Source organism: Symphalangus syndactylus, chromosome 3, assembly GCF_028878055.3.
Source record: "Symphalangus syndactylus isolate Jambi chromosome 3, NHGRI_mSymSyn1-v2.1_pri, whole genome shotgun sequence".
NCBI lineage: Eukaryota > Metazoa > Chordata > Mammalia > Primates > Hylobatidae > Symphalangus > Symphalangus syndactylus.
The window spans coordinates 48,307,151-48,329,415 of NC_072425.2; the positions used below are offsets into that span (position 1 = coordinate 48,307,151).

Sequence of the window (22,265 nt, forward strand, 5' to 3'; positions counted from 1 at the left end):
TCAAAGGATGTATTGGTTCACATTGTGAAGTAGTTTCAGCACAACCTTTAGAATGGTTGGACAGAACAGTGTCTTAAATTGCCAAGTGAAGGCCGGGTGTGGTGGTTCCTGCCTGTAATCCCAGCACTTTGAGAGGCTGTGGCGGGCAGATTACCTTATGTCAGGAGTTTGAGACCAGCCTGGCCAACATGGCGAAACTCTGTCTCTTCTAAAAATACAAAAATTAGCTGGGTGTTGCAGCGCATGCCTGTAATCCCAGCTACTTGGGAGGCTGAGGAAGGAGAATCGCTTGAACCCGGGAGGCGGAGGTTACAGTGAGCTGAGATTGCACCACTGCACTACAGCCTGGGCAACACAGTGAGACTCTGTCTCCAAAAAAAATAAATAAATAAAAAATAAGTAAATAAATTGCTAAGTGAAAGTGGTATGAAATTATTTAATCTCCATTTATTTTTATTATTTAATGTGATTTGTTAATGGTAAATGTGAAAATTAATTTGGAAAATTAGTAAGCTTAATTAAAAATGTAAAACATGTAAAAGATAAAACCAATCAACCAACCCTTGGTGTCTGACATGCTTCACTCTTTTCCTGGCAGCCTACCCATGTTCACCGTGCTCAGGAAATTCACCATTCCACTTACCTTACTTCTGGAAACCATCATACTTGGGTGATTTTGTTTTTCCTCCATTCTTCCAGTGTGTCTCCCACCCACTGCATTTCTTTTACCCAGCAAATTCTAGTAGCCATTGCTAGTTGAAATAATTTAAGGACAAATGGTTTATTCATTTAAAAGTAGTTTCGTGCTTCTGTGATTCCCTAAGAACTTAATGAGGGATTTTTTAAAAGTTGTAATTTTACCATAGACAAATAATGCATGTTTGTGGTAGAAAATCATAAGAAAGAAAGAAAAAGAAACACTCCAAAAAGGATGTAAACCTGTTTCCTGAGCCAGATGGAATATATACCAATTTTGGAATACAGAAGAGAAACTGTCCATGTATACATACAGGATAGTTGTGCAGGGTATGAGGGATATCAATTCTGACGCAGTGATTATAATATAATATCGGAAGAAATTAATTTTTATATTGTTGGTATAAAATTTTTCATAAGGATATTTAGTCTGATATCCAAAAAGTTGATTCTTGATTTTGCCGGGAGGATTATTTAGAAATGAATTTTGGTTGGTGGTTCAGTGTTTTAAGCCCTTGTATTGAATTTTATCGTAATCTTTGAATACTCACTATCAGTCCATACAAACTTGATCCACCAGCAGGAGCACTTCTGTATTTTGTCCTAGTATCTCTCTAGTGAGAACAGAGAAATCAGTTTGTAATTAGATTAAGAAAACTGCTTAAGAAATAATGTAAATTTAGTCTGACTTAGAAATACTCTTAGTGCTTTCTCTACATCAAGCATTATCTGCTAGATTTTAGCTATAAAACTGCTGATGTCTATTTTCAATTTGTTTAAAAAATATAATCATACATCAATGTTTTCCTCTCTGCTCCCTTTCCTTTCTTATTTGTGTATTTATTACAGGAAGCAGTATTCACTCAACATCATCCTCAGTGTGTTTGCCATTATTCTTGGGGCTTTCATAGCAGCTGGGTAAGACTTTGGACTGTTTCTGCTCAATAACTTCTTTGTGTCTTTGACAATAGGCCCAGCCCCATCCTCAGTTTTTCATTTTCCATCTGGCTGCCATTGAATTGAGCAGTCAAGAGACAAATCTGTTGAAGTTAGTGGAATCCCCATGGGTTCCTGTGAAAGTCAAAGTAGGTCCCACATTGGCCAGAAAATTTCTGAGAATATATGAAGAGAGCATTGCAAGATATTAATATAGCGTTTCTTCACAAAAAGCAGTGAACTGTTTACATTTCTTACTGAATGTTTGTCTTCAATATAACAACTTTACTTGAGAAGTTCTTAGACGTTTGATTAACAATAACAGACTTACAAAGCCTTTGTGTGCTGATTTATTTTATTATTCCATGATACCTTAGCAGTTGCTTTTTCCGATGGTAGAATGCTAAATATGTTTGGGATATGAGCCAACACTAGTGCACGACTACTACTTTAATAATTATTTTGCAAAAGGAATAACGAGGACTCCAAGTCTTCATGGGCAGGCAGGTGCTCAGATTTCTGCTATAGTATGGTGGATAGTGCATGTGAATAGTTAGATTCGCTGGGTTCAGAACTTAGCTCCAGGCTGGGTGTGGTGGCTCACCCCTATAATCCCAGCACTGTAGGAGGCCTAGGTGGGAAGATCACTTGAGCCCATGACTTTGAGATCAGTCTGGGAAACATAGTGAGACCCTATTTCTACCAAAAAAAAAAAAAAAAAAAAAAAAAAAAGAAAGAAAATTAGCCTGGCGTGGTGGTGTGTGCCTGGAGTCTCAGCTACTCAGGAGGCTGGGGAAAGAGGATCTCTTGGGCCCAGGAGTTTGAGGTTGCAGTGAGCAATGATTGTACCACTGCACTCCAGCCCGGGCAACAGAGTAAGATCCTGTCTCTAAGAAAAACAAATCATGCTTATTGTTATTATAAATGTATTTAGTCCATTGTGTAGACTAAGGCTTATTACTTACGTTTCATCTGTACCATTCTCTCCCCTAGTCCTAGCCACAGGCTGAGTTTCACTCCTTGAAAGCTGGCTCTGTGGTCTCAGTGCTCCAATTCACACTGCGGGTATAGTACCAGCACCCATTAGACAGCAGTGCTCAGAGCCTGGTCTAGTCATGACAGGCTTTTTTTGGAATGAAATTTTATGAGTAAAGTAGTTTAAAACGGGAGGAGTTCTGTGGAAGATGCTCCAGGGACTAAGGGAGATAGCTTCCCCTTCTACTCTCTGAAGGTTCATTAAAAAAGGAACTGACAGGCCAGGCGTGGTGGCTCATGCCTGTAATCCCAGCACTTTGGGAGGCCCAGGCGGGTGCATCACCTGAGGTCAGGAGTTAGAGACCAGCCTGGGCAACATGGCAAAACCCCGTCTCTACTAAAAATACAAAAATTAGCCAGGTGTGGTGGCAGGTGCCTGTAATCCCAGCTACTTGGGAGGCTGAGGTAGGAGAATCACTTGAACCTGGGAAGTGGAGGTTGCAGTGAGCTGAGATTGTGCTATTGCACTCCAGCCTGGACGACAGAGTGAGACTCCATCTCAAAAAAAAAAAAAAAAAAAAAAAAAAAAAGGAACTGACAAAAGAGCAGATTGGGAGGAGAGAAAGACACACAGATTTACCTTCCCATGCCTGGGGTAGAGATCACGGGAGAGTGGCCACCCAGTGACCCAGTGAGGTGCAGGTGCTTCTATATCCTTCTTCACAGGAGGGCAGGGAATGGAGACGATGCTTTTGGGAGGTCAGAAATGATGACTGGAGAGAATGAATGGACCTGGGAGACAGAAATTGTAAAGGATTGATTCTCTTTGGAATTTGCACCCGAGAGGCAGACATTATATTTTTAAAGTCTGCCCAGATATGGCTGCATTCCTCATCTTCTTCTCTGCAGTAGATTTCAGAGAGGGGGATGGAAAGCAAGTGTGTTCTCATGGGTGGGCACAGTCTTTTAAGGTCAAAAAGGGAGTATCCAAGAAAAGCTTCTTCAGCATCTTCTGCCCTTCACGGGCTTTCCATGTAAAATAATCTGCATGCCAGGGTACCATATTTTTGGGGTGAAATTCCCTGGGCTTCTCCCACGGCACTCTGAGGTCTCCCCAGCACAGCCCCTCTCTTCTAGCTTCATTAGGGCTCATTTTGAAAACCAATGACTTACAGCCAGTTAAAGACTTTTGCAAAAAATGGTTTATAAAGCTGTGGTAAGTCTTTGGTGAGGAATGGCCCTTCAGTTACCATATGTATGCAGGCACATTTCCAGAACCAGTGAGCAGAAATCCAGTCTGTGCTTCGCATATGTAAGGACAGTCTACAAACGATCTGAAAGGGTAAATCAGGGTTCCAAAAACATCTAACTTTCAACCAAGAGCCAGTCTGGAGTAGCCATGCTCAGCCTGGCCCTTCCTCTGGCACTCACAGAATGGATCCCCAGCTGGCGGCTGGCATTCATAGTGCTTGGCCGCAGTGCTTAGCTACAGATCAGCAGTGAGTGCTTAGCCACAGTGCTTAGCTACAGATCAGCAGTGAGTGCTTAGCCACAGTGCTTAGCTACAGATCAGCAGTGAGTGCTTAGCTACAGATCAGCAGTGACCCTATCCTGCTCTCTTCTTACATTAGCACATCCAGATGCAAGCAGTGGCAGATCAGACTATTGGATGAGCAGGCGATGCTGCTGTAACAAACAACCTCCACACGGCAGTAGCTTCACTCACCAGATGCACCCCATCCATGCCATACACACCGCCCAACACTAGGCAGTGCTAGTGTGAGGGCTGTGCTCCATGTGGTTACTCAGGGATCCAGGCTGATGGAATCCCTGCCTCAGAGGGCACTTCCTTTGCCAAACAAGCAGGAAAAGGGAATGTGGGGAATTGTGCACTGGCTCTTAAAGGTTTCACCCAGAAGTAACATGTGTCACCTTCTCTTACGTTTTATTCAAAAGCAAGTCACATGGCCAGAAAAAGTTAAAATACAACATCCGGGCTGGGTGTGGTAGCTCATGCCTGTAATCCTGTTACAGGAAAGGGGTCCTGATCCAGACCCCAAGAGAGGGTTCTTGGATCTTGTGCAAGAAAGAATTTAGGGCGAGTCTGCAGTGCAGTGTGAAAGCAAGTTTATTAAGAAAGTAAAGGAATAAAAGAATGGCCACTCCATAGAAAGAGCAGCCCGAGAGCTGCTGGTTGCCCATTTTTAATGGTTATTTCTTGATGATTTGCTAAACAAGGGGTGGATTATTCATGCCTCCCCTTTTAGACCATATAGGGTAACTTCCTGACATTGCCCTGGCATTTGTAAACTGTCACGGCGCTGGCAGGAGTGTAGCAGTGAGGACGACCACAGGTCACTTTTGTGGCCATTTTAGTTTCAGTGGATTTTGGCCTATCAGCAAGGTCTTTATGACTTGTATTTTGTGCCGGCCTGCTATGTCATCCTGTGACTTAGGATGCCTTAACTGCCTGGGAATGCAGCCCAGTAGGTTTCAGCTTCATTTTACCCAGCTCCTATTTAAAATGGAGTTGCTCTGGTTCACACGCCTCTGACAATCCCAGCACTTTGGGAGGCCCAGGTGACAGGATTGCTTGAGCCCAGGAGTTCGAGACCACCCCTGGCAACATAATGAAACCCTATCTCTACAAAAATAAAAGTAAAAAAATTATCCGGGCATGGTGGCACATGCTTGTAGTCCCAGCTACTCAGGAGACTGAGATGGGAGGATCGCTTGAACAACTGCAAGGGTTACATGAATCTGTTCTAATTGATTAAACAAGTAAATTCTTCAGAAACGTCTGTGCTGTCACCACTGGCCTAAACAAACGGTGGGTAAGCCACTTGACAGTGGCCCAGGCTTCCAGGAGTGGGAACAGTGCTGCTGGGAACTCTTGGTCCTCTGAGTAGGAGTTCCCCTGTGGCTCTCCCAGGAGGTGGGCAGCATCTCCCCATCCCCTTTCCACTCACTCGGCTCTGCCATCTCAGGGGGCGGCAGACTCTGCTCTTCTTCACGTTGAGTCACATGTGGGTAGGTAAGAAATTTGGAAGACCCTTATTTTGAAGAAAATCCTTTTGAAATGGAGTTTCGCTCTTGTTGCTCAGGCTGGAGGCATGATCTTGGCTCACCGCAACCTCCGCCTCCCTGGTTCAAGCGATTCTCCTGCCTCAGCCTCCTGAGTAGCTGGGATTACAGGCATGCGCCACCATGCCCAGCTAATTTTGTATTTTTAGTAGAGATGGGATTTCTCCATGTTGGTTAGGCTGGTCTCTAACTCTTGACCTCAGGTGATCCACCCACCTTGGCCTCCCAAAGTGCTGGGATTACAGACATGAGCCACCACGCCTGGCCAAAAATTCTTTTTTTTTTTTTTTTTTTTTTTTTTTTAGTTGTGATTGAGAGAATTCTGATTTACAATGACTAAAATTAATTTCCCTTCTCACAAATATATTTGTAGATAATAATGTGTGGAGGCCTCAAGAAAAAATCTAATTTAATTTGCATTCAGATTTTGGTAGAATTTTTGCTCTGTTTCATTCTCTTTGGTTAGAGATAATCTTATTTTGACATTGAAGAAGATTCAGGGTATGCCACTCCAAACTATGCCACTGTGAGATCAAGATTATTTTGAGCCGAGGACAATTGAGAATCAACAGATCAGGAAGTTTGCTGCCTTCTCCTTTCTGCCTAAAAAACAGGGAATCAATTTCCCATTGTGAAGGGGACCCCTTCTCCCATCCCAGGAAGAGGAGAGCAATTCCTATCACTGGACGGAGGGTCGGCCCTGAGATGTGTCTGCATAAACAAACCCTAAAATAACCCTCTCGTTCATCATTTCCACCATAGATTTCCTAGTTACTTTCTAACAGTTACACAATTTATTTGTTCTTTGAAGCCCAAATCCTCTTTCCTTTTTAAAGCTAAGTCCCCAAGTCTAACTGTTTGAGTTTCACTTCTTTTCTGTGAACTTTAGGGAACATTAATAAGATTTGTATTCTCTTTCTCCTGTTAATCTGTCTTTTATCAGTTAAATTAGCAGGCCCCCAGACACTGAACCTAAGAGGGTACAGGAAAAGGTTTTTCTCCCTGGCAATGTGTATTTCTGAATTATGACATGGTCTAGCACTGTCTGCAACGATCAAGTGCAGGTGGGTGGGCCACATCATGGCTCAGCTATTACTCTTCCTCTTGTTCCGTCATAGCTCCCCAAACGTTTTTATGCTGGTGCTATTTATAATGGAAATGGAAGAGAAGATGTTTCAAAAGAATGGGAAGAAAGGAGCCATAGAGGGGTCACATAGAAGGATGGATACCTGCCTTGCCATTTTGATGGACAGGGTGCGGTTTGGGCACCAGATGGAGGTGTGGCTGCCTCATGCGACCCCTCTTACCCAGTCTCTGCCCAGCTGCCCGTCACTGGCTGCACCCTGGAGGTGGCCCTGTTCACTACAATAAGCAGAGCCCCTGGGTGGATCGGGGCCAATCACTCCCTTTAGGAAAGTTAGGGCTCACCATTTATTATGTGGATTCATCAGCTAGCGAAAGACAGGGGTTGCAGTTGAAGGAAGATGCTTAATGTCATTCTGGTTTTAAGCCATTCACGATTGAGTTGAAGCCACCTGATGGGCTGGTTTGGTTTTTGTCTGGAGGCAAAGCAGAGGAATTAACCATTCACAACCACAAAGTGGGGAAAGTGTGCCACAGAAAAATGGGTTTGATTAGGGAAAGGTAGATCAGGTGGGCTTAGAGGCCAAGTTGTGAGTTTTTGAGTAATCATTCTCCCTTTGTGGTCTCCCTCCCAGGTCTGACCTTGCTTTTAACTTAGAAGGCTATATTTTTGTGTTCCTGAATGATATCTTCACAGCAGCAAATGGAGTTTATACCAAACAGAAAATGGACCCAAAGGTACCAGACCTTGCCTATGGCTTTTTGGCTTTGTCATCTGGCCCCTAGAATTATATGAAAAATGAAAATGAATGTGTACAGTTGGCATGTAATTTAATTTATATAATATGACCTGTAAATTACTTATTTTCAATTATCTTGTCTGTATAAGTTATTATTTGCAAAATTTTGGGTGAAAATGAGATACGACGGGAAAAGTCACTAGTTTAGATGCACACTCAGAACATATAAAAAGGGATTATTTTGAAAGGCAAATTAATTTTTTTACCAGCATCATCAATGACCAAGGCAAGGTCAGGGGTCATGATATTTGTTCAGAGAGCGCTAGTTTGGAGTCTGGAGATGTGGGTTACAGACACAAGTTTTGCTACTTACTGACTGTTGTGCTTTGAACCTTAACTTCTCCAAATTTCAGTTTCCTTATCTGTGGAATGAAATGACTGCAATGGATAATTTGTAAGGTCTTGTCCAGCAATAGCTGCTGCTTCTGATGATGAAGGGCTGGGGCAGAGGAGCTTTGCTTTTGTGTGGCTGCCTGTCACGTGGAGGCCCCATCCCTCCCCCGCCCCCAGCTGTTACAGGAAGCCCGGGAGGATGAGTCAGGCATATGTTTCTTTGTTCCAAGCTCTTTGTGCTGGATGAGAGAGTTCACTCTGACCAACAGGCTATTTCCATGAGCTATTTTTTTTTTTTATCTGCACTGTTTTTTTTTTTTCCCCTGCATGGCCATTTTTTTTTTTTTTTTTAACGGTAGCAGTTTTACAAAAACAGGTTTGTTGTCTTTTGAGAATCACAATATGTCATCCTTTTTTGAAAATGGTGAAGTGGTGTGGTCACTTTCATGAAAGTAAATATATAATGCTGCTGTCCTTTAATGGAAAGAGCAGATGTTTTTAAAGAGTTTTGTTTATATTAACATTTTTAGTGTTCTTTATTTTGTTCCAGATTTCCCATTTTGAATAACATGCTTTAAAAAAAACCTCACATAATTAGAATGCTGGAGATGAATGGAACCCTAGAGGCTTCCCACTGCCATGCGTTTTCTCTGTAGTTTTGGTGTAAAACAAATGTTTATTCCAAAATCTCAGTACCCTCAAACTGAAGCATTTTATGTCAGAAATTTGCTGAAAATATTCCAAAAGAGTTGCTCAGAATTCACATTCTAACTTTGTATGAATATGCAGTTGTATAAATGGCTCCAGGAAATCTGTGCCTCACGTTTCTGAAACTGAGTGGTTTTTACATTTTTGTTTTTGCAGGAGCTAGGGAAATACGGAGTGCTTTTCTACAATGCCTGCTTCATGATTATCCCAACTCTTATTATTAGTGTCTCCACTGGAGACCTGCGACAGGTGAGCTGATGACGATCATTACAGTTTTCCTTAGCTGGCTTTAAAAAAATTAATATTTAACATTTGGTATGCACTGAAACAAAAAGTGTAAAGTTAGCTAGGACTACCAGGAGGGTACATGATAACAAGATGTTTGATATCCCTAGTAACACCTTTTGGCACTACCCTTGCATTGGCATTTATCCTTAGCCACATATCAAGGAGAGCCAAGAACTCTGGATTTGGTGCTTTTTGGAGAATAACAATGCAAATCTGAGTTTGAGTTCCATATCCCCCTTTGCTAATATGGGGACCCTGGGAGAGCTACTTACCCTAGAAGGGGATTTTGATCATTTTAAAAAATAGATTTATTTATTTATTTGTTACTTTCTATTGTGGACGTTTTGAAACATGCACAAAGTAGAATAATTCAATGAGTTGTCACAGACCCACCACCTAGCTTCAACACTTTGGCATTTTGCCATCTTACTTTATCTGTCCTCATCCACCCCCACTTTTTTGTTCCTCTGGAGTATTTTAAAACCTATGCCAGCCATCATGCCATTTTACCTCTAAATATTCCAGGATCCACGTTTGAATTTTGGGAAGGTGTTGTTCTTTCAGCATTTGCCCTGAAACCCTATCTGCTGCTGGTGAGAGACAAATAAAGTGGTGAATTAGTGGTAAGATCTGAGGCCCAGAGGAGCGGTGGAGGCCAAGTCTCTTAGGAAGCGTGGACATTCTCCATAGTGACAGCTCCAGTGGCCACCCCAAGGGGTGCAAGCTCGGACTTCTTCAGGAAGTTGCGGGCCACACAGCCTCTGAGAGCTTCGCTGATGTGTAAGTGAATGTGAGAAACGAGATGCGATGGGCAAAACCTTCCTCAGCAGGACCTCCACCCACAGACTCGGCTCCGGACACAGCCCTGACCAGCCAGGCGATAACCCCGTCATTGCTGGCCTGGGGCTGGGGCAGCACCCATTTACCCATGGACAGGACAGTGTTTCCATATTTAGCAATCAGCATGAGTGTGTGTTGCCCACCAGTTGAAAGTCAATTCCATTTGCAGCTCTTTTAGGGTCTGAGTGACTCTGAAAGGCTGCAGGCTGCTGTGGACTCCCAGGCGGCTCATTGTTCTTTCTCCAGCTGGACTTTCTCACTTGTCCAGCTCTCTTCCCAGCAGAAGGGCTTAGCAACCTCGTCCCTGGGCACAAACAGCCATTTCCACGGGTTTATATGGAAAACCACCAAGTGGCACCAATCTCGATAAAGAGCTCTCTGTTTCGGGTTAATTAGAACGTTGTGAACCTGAGCCTCCCTGATAATTCCGTGTTGGAAGATAAAGCGGGCACCTGCACCTCTCTAGTAAGAATGAGCAGGGCATGATATCTGAAAACACAGTATTTGTTTTTCAGCTACTGTCAATCAATTTTAAACTGAGTCAGTGCCCTAACATTACACAAAACAAAATTATGAACTCTTGGCCAGGCGCGGTGGCTCACACCAGTAATCCTAGCACTTTGGGAGGTCGAGACAGGCAGATCACCTGAGGTCAGGAGTTTCAGACCAGCCTGGCCAACATGGTGAAACCCTGTTTGTAGAGAGTATATTTAGTAGTAAAAATACAAAAATTAGCCAGGCATGGTGGCAGGCGCCTGTAATCCCAGCTTCTCAGGAGGCTGAGGCAGGAGAATCACTTGAACCCGGGGGGCAGAGGTTGCAGTGAGCCGAGATCACACTATTGCACTCCAGCCTGGGTGACAGAGCAAGACTCCATCTCAAAAAAAAAAAAAAGAAAAAAAGAAAAATTATGAACTCTTAATGAAGTGGTCCTAGAGGCTTGTCTCCTTTCACTATTATAGAAATGAGGGTTTTTTTTTTTTTTTTTTTTTAAATCAGTGGAGTTTATCTGTTCTGAAATTCTGGTATTTTATACATATATATATATATATATTCCAGAAATATAAATCTAGAAACTCCTAAAAATTGTTAAAACATCTCATTGGGGCTAAAAGCATATTTCCCCATGGCAACAACACTATGAAAGGCATAGTGACCAGAAACTGAATTTTAGGTACTTTATGAGTAAAATAGATTAGGCGTATTATGTTAATAATTTATAACATTGTTTCAGAATAAATATGTGTTCTTATATCAAAGTCATTGACTTATAAACTTGTAGCATGGTGTTTTCAGAAGTTGCCATCTGCCTGTAATGATTATCATGCAGAATTCTTCTACTTTCTCATGTAATAATAATAATAGCTAATACTTGTTGAGGGCTTATTATGTCAGACATTTTTCAAAGCACTGTTCATGAACTATCTCACTGCATTTCCACAACAGAAGAGAAGGTCCTGTACGATAGGAATAGTAATTCCTATTGTATAGGCAAAGCATCTAGGGCATTGTGCTTAAATACCTTCCCAAGGATAGCAGGTGGTCAGTCCAGGCACTCTGGCTCTAGAAACACATCCTCCACTGTCATCTCATTTACTTTATTTGTATATGAAAAGTGTTTGCTTTCTCCTTCATGTGTGAAAAACATATCCCTCCCTTATAGAAAGTACAAGAGACCTAACATATACTTTATTTTTATTTATTTTATATTTTTGAGACAGAGTCTCAGTCACCCAGGCTGGAGTGCAGTGGCATGATCTTGGCTCACTGAAACTTCTGTCTCCCACATTCAAGCAATTCTCCTGCCTCAGCCTCCTGAGTAGCTGGGATTACAGGAGCGCACCACCATACCCAGCTAATTTTTGTATTTTTAGTAGAGACAGGGTTTCACCATGTTGACCATGCTGGTCTCAAACTCCTGACCTCAAGTGATCCATCTGCCTCAGCCTCCCAAAGTGCTGGGATTACAGGGGTGAGCCACTGCACTCAGCTAACATATACTTTATTAAATCCTAATGCTCTAGGAGAATATCCTCCTCCTATTCTGCTTATGGTACTAGAATATCCCAATATTTACCCTGTTTAGCCTCTTCTATTTGACCAGACTCCAAAGATTTCAAACAGAAGTTCCTTTAGAAAGTCTGTAAGTACCTTCGAGCCCCCAGAGTGACTGCTAATCACTGAAATTCCAGATGGACCAAAGTGCTAACTATATAGATTTGTTTTTCAAAACCTATAAGAAAAATTATAATGAGAAGATATAGCGTATAGTTATAACCATAATAAAAGGCCTTCTATAAAATGACAAAGTACAAGTCAAGTCATGGAGTTAAAAATTTGACTAGTTTTTTGTTTGTTTGTTTGTTTTGAGATGGAATCTCCCTCTGTTGCCCAGGCTAGAGTGCAGTGGCACGATCTCGGCTCACTGCAGCCTCCACCTCCCAGGTACAAGTGATTCTGTCTCAGCATCCCGAGTAGCTGGGATTACAGGTGCACACCATCATGCCCAGTTAATTTTTGTATTTTTAGTAGAGGTGGGGTTTCACCATGTTGGCCAGGCCAGTCTTGAACTCCTGACCTCAGGTAATCTGCCCGCCTTGGCCTCCCAAAGTGTGAGGATTACAGGTCACTGTGCCCGGCCCCAAAAGTTTGACTGGTTTTTTTTTTTTTTTTTTTTTGAGATGGCGTCTTGCTCTGTTGCCTAGGCTAGAGTGCAATGTCGCGATCTCGGCTCACTGCAACCTCCGCCTCCTGGGTTCAAGTGATTCTCCTGCCTCAGCCTCCTGAGTAGCTGGGATTACAGGCGCCTGCCACCATGCCTGGCTAATTTTTGTATTTTTAGTAGAGACAGCATTTCACCATCTTGGCCAGGCTGGTCTCGAACTCCTGACCTTGTGATCTGCCCATGTTGGCCTTCCAGAATGCTAGAATTACAGACGTGAGCCACTGCACCTGGCCAAGTTTGACTAGTTTTTAAAAGTATTGAATGACAAGAGATGCCAAGATATATGAGACACTCACTGTAATCTGCAAGAAAAAAGCCATCAACCCCATAGGGAAAAAAAAAAAAACAACAACAGTGAGATTTCCACTACTAACATTGCTCTGTATTCACTGAATCAAGGCAAATTTCTTCCCATTGGTCCCTTTTGACCATGGCGGAATTCATTTTAGATTGTAAACCAAATAGGAGAAAGAAATGAATTTAGGTAATTAGGTGTGTTAGCCTGTAATATAAAATTGCTTTTTGTTTACCAAGTTTGGTTTGACTGTTTTGAAAGCTGATTAATGAATTACAGCAAAATGTTAACTTCTCTTGTTAACAGAAAGAAACTTGATGAGTCATTTTCCCTGGTTAACTGGGACTGGGAGTGATGGAGAGGATCAGAGACTGTGGTAAACGTGTGTGTGTGACTCACTCCTCTGGGAATTCAAGCCCAGACTTTGGACTTACACAGTCAATAGATCTATTAACAGTGCCTCGATTCTATTTCTGATGAACAAAGTCAGAGATGACAGCTTCTCTTGTTAACAAATTAGGCCCTTGGAAAATACTCAGCAGGTGAACTTTCTTTAGTATTTGAATCACCGCAATAGGTTCAAAGTACATCTAGTATATTACAGTTGATGAATAGGGATAAATAATAGGACTTTTTTTTCCCTGATTAAAAAACCCTGAGTGCAAAGTGAAAAAGACTCACATTCCAACAGTAAGTCTAAAGGAAGAAGGGCTTTATTGTTATTTACCTTTAATTATTTATTTTTAAAAATAAATGTCATGCTACATTATTTTTAAAATGCCACTAATACAGTCTCATCATTATTAAGGAAATAAAACTAAAATCTATAAAAATTTAGGTTGGGGCTGGTCACGGTGGCTCACACCAGTAATCCCAACACTTTGGGAGGTTGAGGCGGGCGGATCACAAGGTCAAGAGATCGAGACCATCCTGGCCAACATGGTGAAAACCTGTCTCTGGCCGGGCGCGGTGGCTCACGCTTGTAATCCCAGCACTTTGGGAGGCCGAGGCGGGCGGATCACGAGGTCAGGAGATCGAGACCAAGGTGAAACCCCGTCTCTACTAAAAATACAAAAAATTAGCCGGGCGTGGTGGCGGACGCCTGTAGTCCCAGCTACTCGGAGAGGCTGAGGCAGGAGAATGGCGTGAACCCGGGAGGCGGAGCTTGCAGTGAGCCGAGATTGCACCACTACACTCCAGCCTGGGTGAAAGAGCGAGACTCCGTCTCAAAAAAAAAAAAAAAAAAAAAAAAAGAAAACCTGTCTCTACTAAAAATATAGAAATTAGCTGGGTGTGGTGGCGAGCGCCTGTAGTCCCAGCTACTCAGGAGGCTGAGGCAGGAGAAACGCTTGAGCCTGGGAGGTGGAGGTTGCAGCGCAGTGAGCCAAGATCGCACCACTACACTCTAGCCTGGTGACAGAGTGAGACTCCATCTCAAAAAAAAAAAAATTTAGGTTGGTGAAGAATCTAAATATTTTGTGAGAGTCACAAAATAGCCCTCAATGGATTTTGTAGTATCAGGAACACATATATAGTTTTTATTTATTTCTTATTAATTGATTGATATTTTACTGTTTGCATAAATACTTTTAGGTCTTTGAAAGAATAGATGTTTTTCTACCCTTGGTTTGAAATTTAAAACTTACGTATTTCTCTTATTCCCAATTTTATTTTAATTTCAGACACTAAGTGTTTCCCATGATTTTTGTGGTTTTGTTTTGTTTTGGTCTTTGACTGCCTTAAGCATAAACTTTTTGGCTTTAATTCTATTGGAAGTTTTCTGCTCCTTTGATTAGCTTGGGGCTTGCTGGTAAGACAGATGTATATTTATTATATTTTTCTTTCACAAGTAAGCATTTAACAAAAAGTGTTGATGCAAAGAAACTGTCAAACATATACAGAAGGAGATGGAGTAGCATGACAAACTCCACATGTATGCCCATCAGCCAGTTTCAACAATTAGGAACATTTAACGTGAATTTTTTTTTTTTTTTTTTGAGACAGGGTCTCACTCTGTTGCTCAGGCTGGAGTGCAGTGGTACCATCACGGCTCACTGCAGCCTCCATCTCCTGGGCTCAGGTGATCCTCCCACCTCAGCCTTCCCAGTAGCTGGGACTACAAGTGTGCACACCACCATGCCCAGCTAATTTTTGTCATGTGTATCCTTTTGATAAGTGAAGTGGGCAAAGCATTGCTAACGAAACAATGACAGTGAAATCTGACAAGATGGTACTGATTGGAGAAGAGAATTCTACCTTAATTGTTTAAAAATTTGAATTATAAACTTAAAAGATTTCATTTTAAATACATTGATTTTCTAAAACATGGCTAACAAAGTATTGCTTAATACAAAGTGAGTAGAACTTACATTTGATTATATTTGATCCTGTTATTGAGCACATACTTATGGGCAGTTTTCAGACACCTTCAAATCATTTTTGGATACAGACAGGGGAACAACCATGAATAAAATACTCCTTATTGTCACCTGTCATTTCAAGAGGTTAAATTTTATTTTCTCAGCTAGGGATTAAATTCCTGGAGAGCAGAAATTGAGTCTTTTTTTTTTTTTTTGAGGTGGAGTTTCACTTTTGTTGCCCAGGCTGGAGTGCAATGGCGCGACCTCGGCTCACTGCAACCTCCACTTCCCGGGTTCAAGCGATTCTCCTGCCTCAGCCTCTGTAGTAGCTGGGATTATAGGCACCTGCCACTGCTCCTGGGTAATTTTTGTATTTTTCGTAGAGATGGGGTTTCACCATGTTGGCCAGGCTGGTCTCAAACTCCTGACCTCAGGTGATCTACCTGCCTCGGCCTCCCAAAGTGCTGGGATTACAGGCATGAGCCACTGTGCCCGGCCAGAAATGACGTCTTAAACTTCTTTGTCTACCATCTCTTCCACCCCAATTATGTGATTGCTTCATAAGTAGCAAATAATAGTTCACAATACTTCCTAAGCATGTGCAAGTTCCTGAAAACAGTTTATGACCTTAAACTTTTCTTGCCTACATTATTAATTAAGAATAAACTTTTTCGCTGGGTGTGGTGGCTCATGCCTGTAATCCCAGTACTTTGGGAGGCCAAGTCAGGCAGATGACTAGAGCCCAGGAGTTTGAGACCAGCCTGGGCAACATGGTGAGACCCTGTCTCTACTTAAAAAAAAAAAAAAAAAATTAGCCAGGCATGGTGGCCTGTGCCTGTAGTCCCAGCTACTCAGGAGACTGAGATGGGAGGAATTGACTGATCCCAGGAGGTAGAGGCTGCAGTGAGCCATGATCACACCACTGCACTCTAGCCTGGGTGACAGAGCAAGACCTGGTCTCAAAAAAGAAAGAAAAAAAAGAAATAATCAACTTTCTTCTAAAATTATTTATAAAATGTAAACCCAACCTTGAATTTGGGACCACAAATTAAATTAGTAAAGGTGTGTAAAGTCAGTGAATCAATGATAGCCTCAGCGATAATAGCGATTGTGATTTTGTGCTGGCCATCAGCACAGTCCTAAACAATTTCTTTCAGTCCTGATATCAGCCTTTTGAGGAAGGCTTTCCTTTTCTTAAATAATCTACATTTTGTAAAATGAATCTGAGGTTCAGGGAAGAAAAGAAATTTGCCCAATGTCACATAACTAGTATCACCTAGGATTTTTAGCATCATATTTTCTGTTTGGGAAGATGGTTCCTGTATCAAAATGCAGTTTGGTAAAACCAGTAAATTTAAACTGCAATATTATTAACCTAATCATTAGTTTTTTTTCTTTTTAATAATAGGCTACTGAATTCAACCAATGGAAGAATGTTCTGTTTATCCTACAGTTTCTTCTTTCCTGTTTTTTGGGGTAAGAAACCATAGATAAGTAGAAGCATTGGTCGACAGTATCTCTTGACAAGTAAAATCAAGATATGCCTTCTGTCTATTCTGTCAGAATTCCTTTGTGTTTCTCTGACTGTCTCTGGAAAGTACCCCTGCAGCAAAGGAGGTGGCAGGGACCCAGGATACCTGGAAACCCAGCCTAAAAGACCAGGAGCAAGCATACAACTCTTGTTTTTGAAAGTCATGCTAATGTCCTGTTCTTCTCCAAAATACGATGTTGCCTATTGATTTCTGAAAGTTTGTCTGAAATGAAGTCAGCTGACATTTCAAGTTCGATGCTGAGGCCTTTTTGTTTTTTGTGTTTTAAGAGATGGGGTCTCACTCTGTTGCCCAGGCTGGACTCAAACTCCTGGGCTCAAGCAATCTTCCTGCCTTAGCCTCCTGATTAGCTGGGACTACAGGCTCCTGCCTCCAGGCCTGGCAGTAATATGTTTTCATCTTTGTCACCATGTCCTTAGTTTTTCAAGATCCCTTCCTCACATAATTATGTGACTATGACAGCCTTTTCCTATAGTGCTATACCTGCTATATTCAGGAAAATTTCTAAAGAGAGATGTCCAGGCTGTTGTATTGTCCAGCGGTTAGGCTTTTTTGTTCTTGAAATTTTCTTTCTTTCTTTTTTTTTTTTGGAGATGGAGTCTTGCTTTGTTGCCCAGGCTAGAGTGCAGTGGCACGATCTTGGCTGACTGCAACCTCTGCCTCCCAGGTTCAAGCAATTCTTCTGCCTCAGCCTCCCGAGTAGCTGGGATTACAGGCATGCACCACCAACTCAGCTAATTTTTTGTATTTTTAGTAGAGATGGGGTTTCACTGTGTTAGCCAGGATGGTCTCAATCTCCTGACCTTGTGATCTGCCTGCCTCAGCCTCCCAAAGTGCTGGGATTACAGGCGTGAGCCACCGCACCCGGCCCTGTTCTTGAAATTTTCTTTAGGTATATCTTCTGGTTGAGAGACCATATAGTTTGTGTCTATTTCAATCTTCTGAAGACTTGAAAATCCCTTTGCATGAATAGGTGATACATGCAATCAGGAAATCATTAAAAAGAATAAATAGGGAGGCTGAGGCAGGTGGATCACCTGAGGTCAGGAGTTTGAGACCAGCCTGGCCAACATGGCATAACCCCATCTCTACTAAAAATACAAAAATTAGCTGGGTGTGGTGATGCACACCTGTTGTCCCAGGTACTCAGAAGTCTGAGGCAGAAGAATCGCTTGAACCCAGGAGGTGGAGGTTGCAGTGAGCCAAGATCGCACCACTGCACTCCAGCCTGGGTGACAGAGGAGACTCCATCTCAAACAAACAAACAAACAAACAAACAAAAAAGAATAAATAGGGAACACCAGCTCCCCTCCATTCTTCCTCGCCTCCAGCACTGTAGTTTTCTTCTCCAGAGGCAACACTGTTGGAAATCTTGGGAGTATCCTCCCTGAGCGGGGGATCATTCTACTACAGGCCCTGGTACCTTCTCCCATACTGAAGGGGCCCTTGAATTCCTATAGCGGGGAATTACTCATCAAATGATTTTTCCTGTGAAGGAAGATGGATTCCCTCTCACCTGCCACACTTTTCATTCTGTATAAATGAACAAAGACAACTCATGACCTCTTTGATCAACACTCTTCAATTCTCAAACTCGATTTCAATTGCAATGATGTAGTCACATGCAGTAAAAACATTTCTATCTTCCATTCATTAGTTCTCTCTTTAGCTGTGTCTGATTTAATGATTTAATGTTGATGGAGTTTTTGATTTTAACAATTTTATATTTTATTTGTAAAAGTTCCACAGTTTTCCCCAAACGTATCTGTTCATTTAGAATACTCTCACTGGTGATCCTTGTGACTGTGCCTTTTATTTCTTTAGGTGTCACACACAGCTATTCCATATTCTGTGTCTGACAATCCCAGCATCTGCAGCTCTTGAGAATTTAAGCATGCAGTTTTTTTTATTTCAGGCGATGTTCATTGTGTTTTGCTTTCTTCTGTGTTTGGTGACCTGTGATTGTGAGCATTTTGCTTAAAATTTTTTTTTTTTGAGATGGAGTCTCACTTTGTCGCCCAGGCTGGAGTCCAGTGGCATGATCTTGGCTCACTGCAACCTCCGCCTCTTGCATTCAAGTGATTCTCCTGCCTCAGCCTCCTGAGTAGCTGGGAATACGGGCACCCACCACCACACCTGGCTAATTTTTGTATTTTTAGTAGAGACGGAGTTTCATCATGTTGGTCAGGGTGGTCTCAAACTCCTGACCTCAGGTGATCCACCTGCCTCGGCCTCCCAAAGTGCTGGGATTACAGGCATGAGCCGCCACACCTGGCCCATTTTACTTAACCTTGATTGGTCCCGTGGCTGAAATTGGGAATTTGAGACACTTTTCTATAGGGACAAGTTGTATTTGCTTCTGCTGGTAGCCAGGGGTTGCCCCAGACCTTGATCCCTTTAGGCCTTTTCGGAGTCTGGGCTCAGTACCCCCTCCTCCCCCTAGAGTTTGGCCCCAAGCCAAACTTCCCCCTAATCATGGAAAAATTGTCTTCCACAAAACCGGTCCGTGGTGCCAAAAAGGTTGGGGACCGCTGCCTTAGAGCACTTAGCCATTGTTGGAAGCATAAGTTTAGTAAAATACCTGTAGTTTTCCCAGTTGTTGACTGAGAACATTTAACCTTGAAAAAAAAAAAATCTAAGCCATGCTTGTGAGTCACCCTTTGTCAAACCATCTCTTATTTTTCTCTCTAATCGAAAAATAAGAAGTTAACCCTTAGTTCACAAACTTAGACTAGCACCTTTCCCTGGCTAAGCCCATATTCCTCTGTGAACAGGAGAGCAAAGGTTCGAAGTCTTCCCATGTCATTGTAAACTTGATGAGATATTGGCTTTTTTGGTTTGTTTTTTGTTTTTAACATGCAATTCACCGTTTAACCATTCCATGAAGGAAACCAACAAGTGGACCCTCTGAGGTCAGCTGTTGTCAGTGGGTGAGGGCAGGCAGCCTCGCTGTGAGCTGTCACCCTCCAGGGCTTGCCCATGAGAGGGCTTGACCCCCATCTGTCTACAATTGCATACTTTTTTTTTTTTTTTTTTGAGATAGAGTCTCCCTCTGTCGCCTAGGCTGGAGTGCAGTGGCACGATCTCGGTTCACTGCAAGCTCCGCCTCCTGGGTTCATGCCATTCTCCTGCCTCAGCTTCCCGAGTAGCTGGGACTACAGGCGCCTGCCACCACGGCTAATTTTTTTGTATTTTTTTTTAGTAGAGACGGGGTTTCACCGTGTTAGCCACGATGGTCTCCATCTCCTGACCTCGTGGTCCACCCGCCTTGGCCTCCCAAAGTGCTGGGATTACAGGCGTGAGCTACCGCGCCCGGCCTACAATTCCATACTTTTTTTTCCCCATTTAATAATATAATTCTTAAAAACAAATGCCCTTTTGATAAGAATTATTAATATATTATTTTATCAGTAGTCATTTTAGAAATTGAAAATTCAGGCCGGGCACAGTGGCTCACGCTTGTAATCCCAGCACTTTGGAAGGCCGAGGTGGGCGGATCATGAGGTCAGGAGATTGAGACCAGCCTGGCCAACATGGTGAAACCCCATCTCTACTAAAAATATCAAAATTAGCTGGGCCTGGTGGCATGTGCCTATAATCCCAGCTACTCAGGAGGCTGAGGCAGGAGAATCACTTGAACCATGCAGTTGGAGGTTGCAGTGAACCGAGATCACGCCACTGTACTACAGCCTCGCGACAGAGTGAGACTCTGTCTCAAAAAAAAAAAAAAAAGAAAATTCATAAAGGTGTAGTTATTATAAGTAAAACAGTAAAAATGATGAAATCATTAACATTTCAGGTTTACTCAAGTTTGATGAAACAAGGTGGATGTTAGTTTCCAAAGTGGGTCTTTTTTTTTTTTTTTTTTTTTTAAGATGGAGTCTCGCTCTGTCACCCAGGCTGGAGTGCAGAGGCGCGAGCTCGGCTCACTGCAACCTCTGCCTCCTGAGTTCTAGCGATTCTTCTGCCTCAGCCTCCCGAGTAGCTGGGATTATAGGCACCCATCACTGCGCCTGGCTAATTTTTGTATTTTTAGCAGAGACAGGGTTTCACCTTGTTGGCCAGGCTGGTCTTGAACTCCTGATCTCAGGTGATCTGCCTGCCTTGGCCTCCCGAAGTGCTGGGATTACAGGCGTGAGCCACCGAGCCCAGCCAACATGAACTTTACCTTTAATGGTGAAGTTTTAAGTCTGAAACTGCACTGCAAGGAGACTTCCATTTTGGCATGGCGGCTTTTTCAGAATCCTGCTTTCTTGCAGTTTCTCAGTCAAAGTACGCTAGGATCTGATCATCTGCATCTCCATAGTAAGCTTCCCATGGCTCTGGGGACTGGTGCTGGACTCGGGCTGTCTCTTCTCTCCTGACCGGTGCTAAGGGATGTTTTAGGGTTAACACACACACCACAACTCCAGACCCCAGGCAAGCCCACTCAGCCTCTTACTTGCTTTCATCACTTTCAGGTTCGCATTTCGGACTTGCTCTTTTCAGCCACCAAACCTCTATTCCGAGTTGAAAATATAATTTAAAAATTATTATACTTTGAAATGTTTTGTTAAGAAGCCGATAGAATGGTGAAAGGGCCAGTGCCAACTACAGTCCTGAAAGACACTGTAAACCAGCAGTCCCCAACCTTTTTGGCACCAGGGACCGGTTTCTTGGAAGACAATTTTTCCACGGATGCAGGATGGGTAAGGATGGTTTTGGGATGAAACTCTTCCACCTTAGATCATCAGGCATTGGATTCTCATAAGGAGCACGAAACCTACATTGCTCAAATGCACAGTTCACAATAGGGTTTGCGCTCCTATGAGAACGTAATGCCACCACTGATCTGACAGGAGGCGGAGCTCAGGCGGTCGTGCTGCTCACCTTTTGCTGTGCACCTGGGTTCCTAACAGGCTGTGGACTGATACCGGTCTGTGGCCTGGGGCTTGCGGACCCCTGCTGTAAACCAAAAAGTGTCTGAGACAGGTCTCAATCCATTTAGAGGTTCATTTTTCCAAAGTTGAGGATGCACTTGGGGAAAAAGAAACACAAGTCACAGTAGGATCTGTGGCCTGTGCTTTTTCCAAGGAGAATTTTGAGGACTTCAATATTTAAAGGGGAAAGGGTGGCAGGAGGGGCAGAGGGAAAGAAAAAAGGGAGGGAGGGTAAGTCAGGAAGTGAGTGGTTACATTATTGTAAGGTGAGTGAGTCCTACATTCTTGCAAGACTTTGATTAGTGCTCACTGAATCCACATGTTACATGTGAAAGGAGGGGTCAAGGAACAATTATTCATTTGTCTGGCTTTCAGCAAATCTGCATTTTACATAAGATAAAAGCAAGCATACAGGAGAAGAAGGAGGCAATCACGCATTTGTCTTGGAGTGGGCAGAGGGATGATTTCTAGTTCTGTCTTTGTCCAGTACCTGTCTAAGATAAACTATTAATTTACATCATCATGCAGGCATGGTGGCTCAAGCCTGTAATCCCAGCACTTTGGGAGGCCGAGGTGGGCAGATCACTTGAGGTCAGGCATTCGAGACCAGCCTGGCCAACATGGTGAAACCCTGTCTCTACTAAATATACAAAAATCAGCCGGGCGTGGTGGT

The 22,265-nt window shown here is 42.8% G+C and overlaps 1 protein-coding gene across 6 annotated transcripts in view; it reads left to right on the forward strand.

The window, feature by feature from the left end:
• The window catches only part of SLC35D2 (solute carrier family 35 member D2), a 71,485-nt gene that overhangs the window by 31,665 nt on the left and 17,555 nt on the right, over positions 1 to 22,265 (forward strand). For 2 of the 6 annotated variants that reach the window (XR_008656589.1, XM_055271809.2), the window contains exons 5-9: positions 599 to 670; positions 1,546 to 1,614; positions 7,410 to 7,512; positions 8,772 to 8,864; positions 16,532 to 16,599. Coding sequence is in view for 5 of the 6 variants with exons in the window: in XM_055271809.2 (XP_055127784.1) it covers positions 599 to 670; positions 1,546 to 1,614; positions 7,410 to 7,512; positions 8,772 to 8,864; positions 16,532 to 16,599 (405 nt within the window). In the remaining variant the exon portion in view is untranslated. The remainder of the gene's footprint in view (positions 1 to 598; positions 671 to 1,545; positions 1,615 to 7,409; positions 7,513 to 8,771; positions 8,865 to 16,531; positions 16,600 to 22,265) is intronic. The other 4 variants (XM_063636899.1, XM_055271810.2, XM_063636900.1 and 1 more) reach the window with 4 other exon arrangements.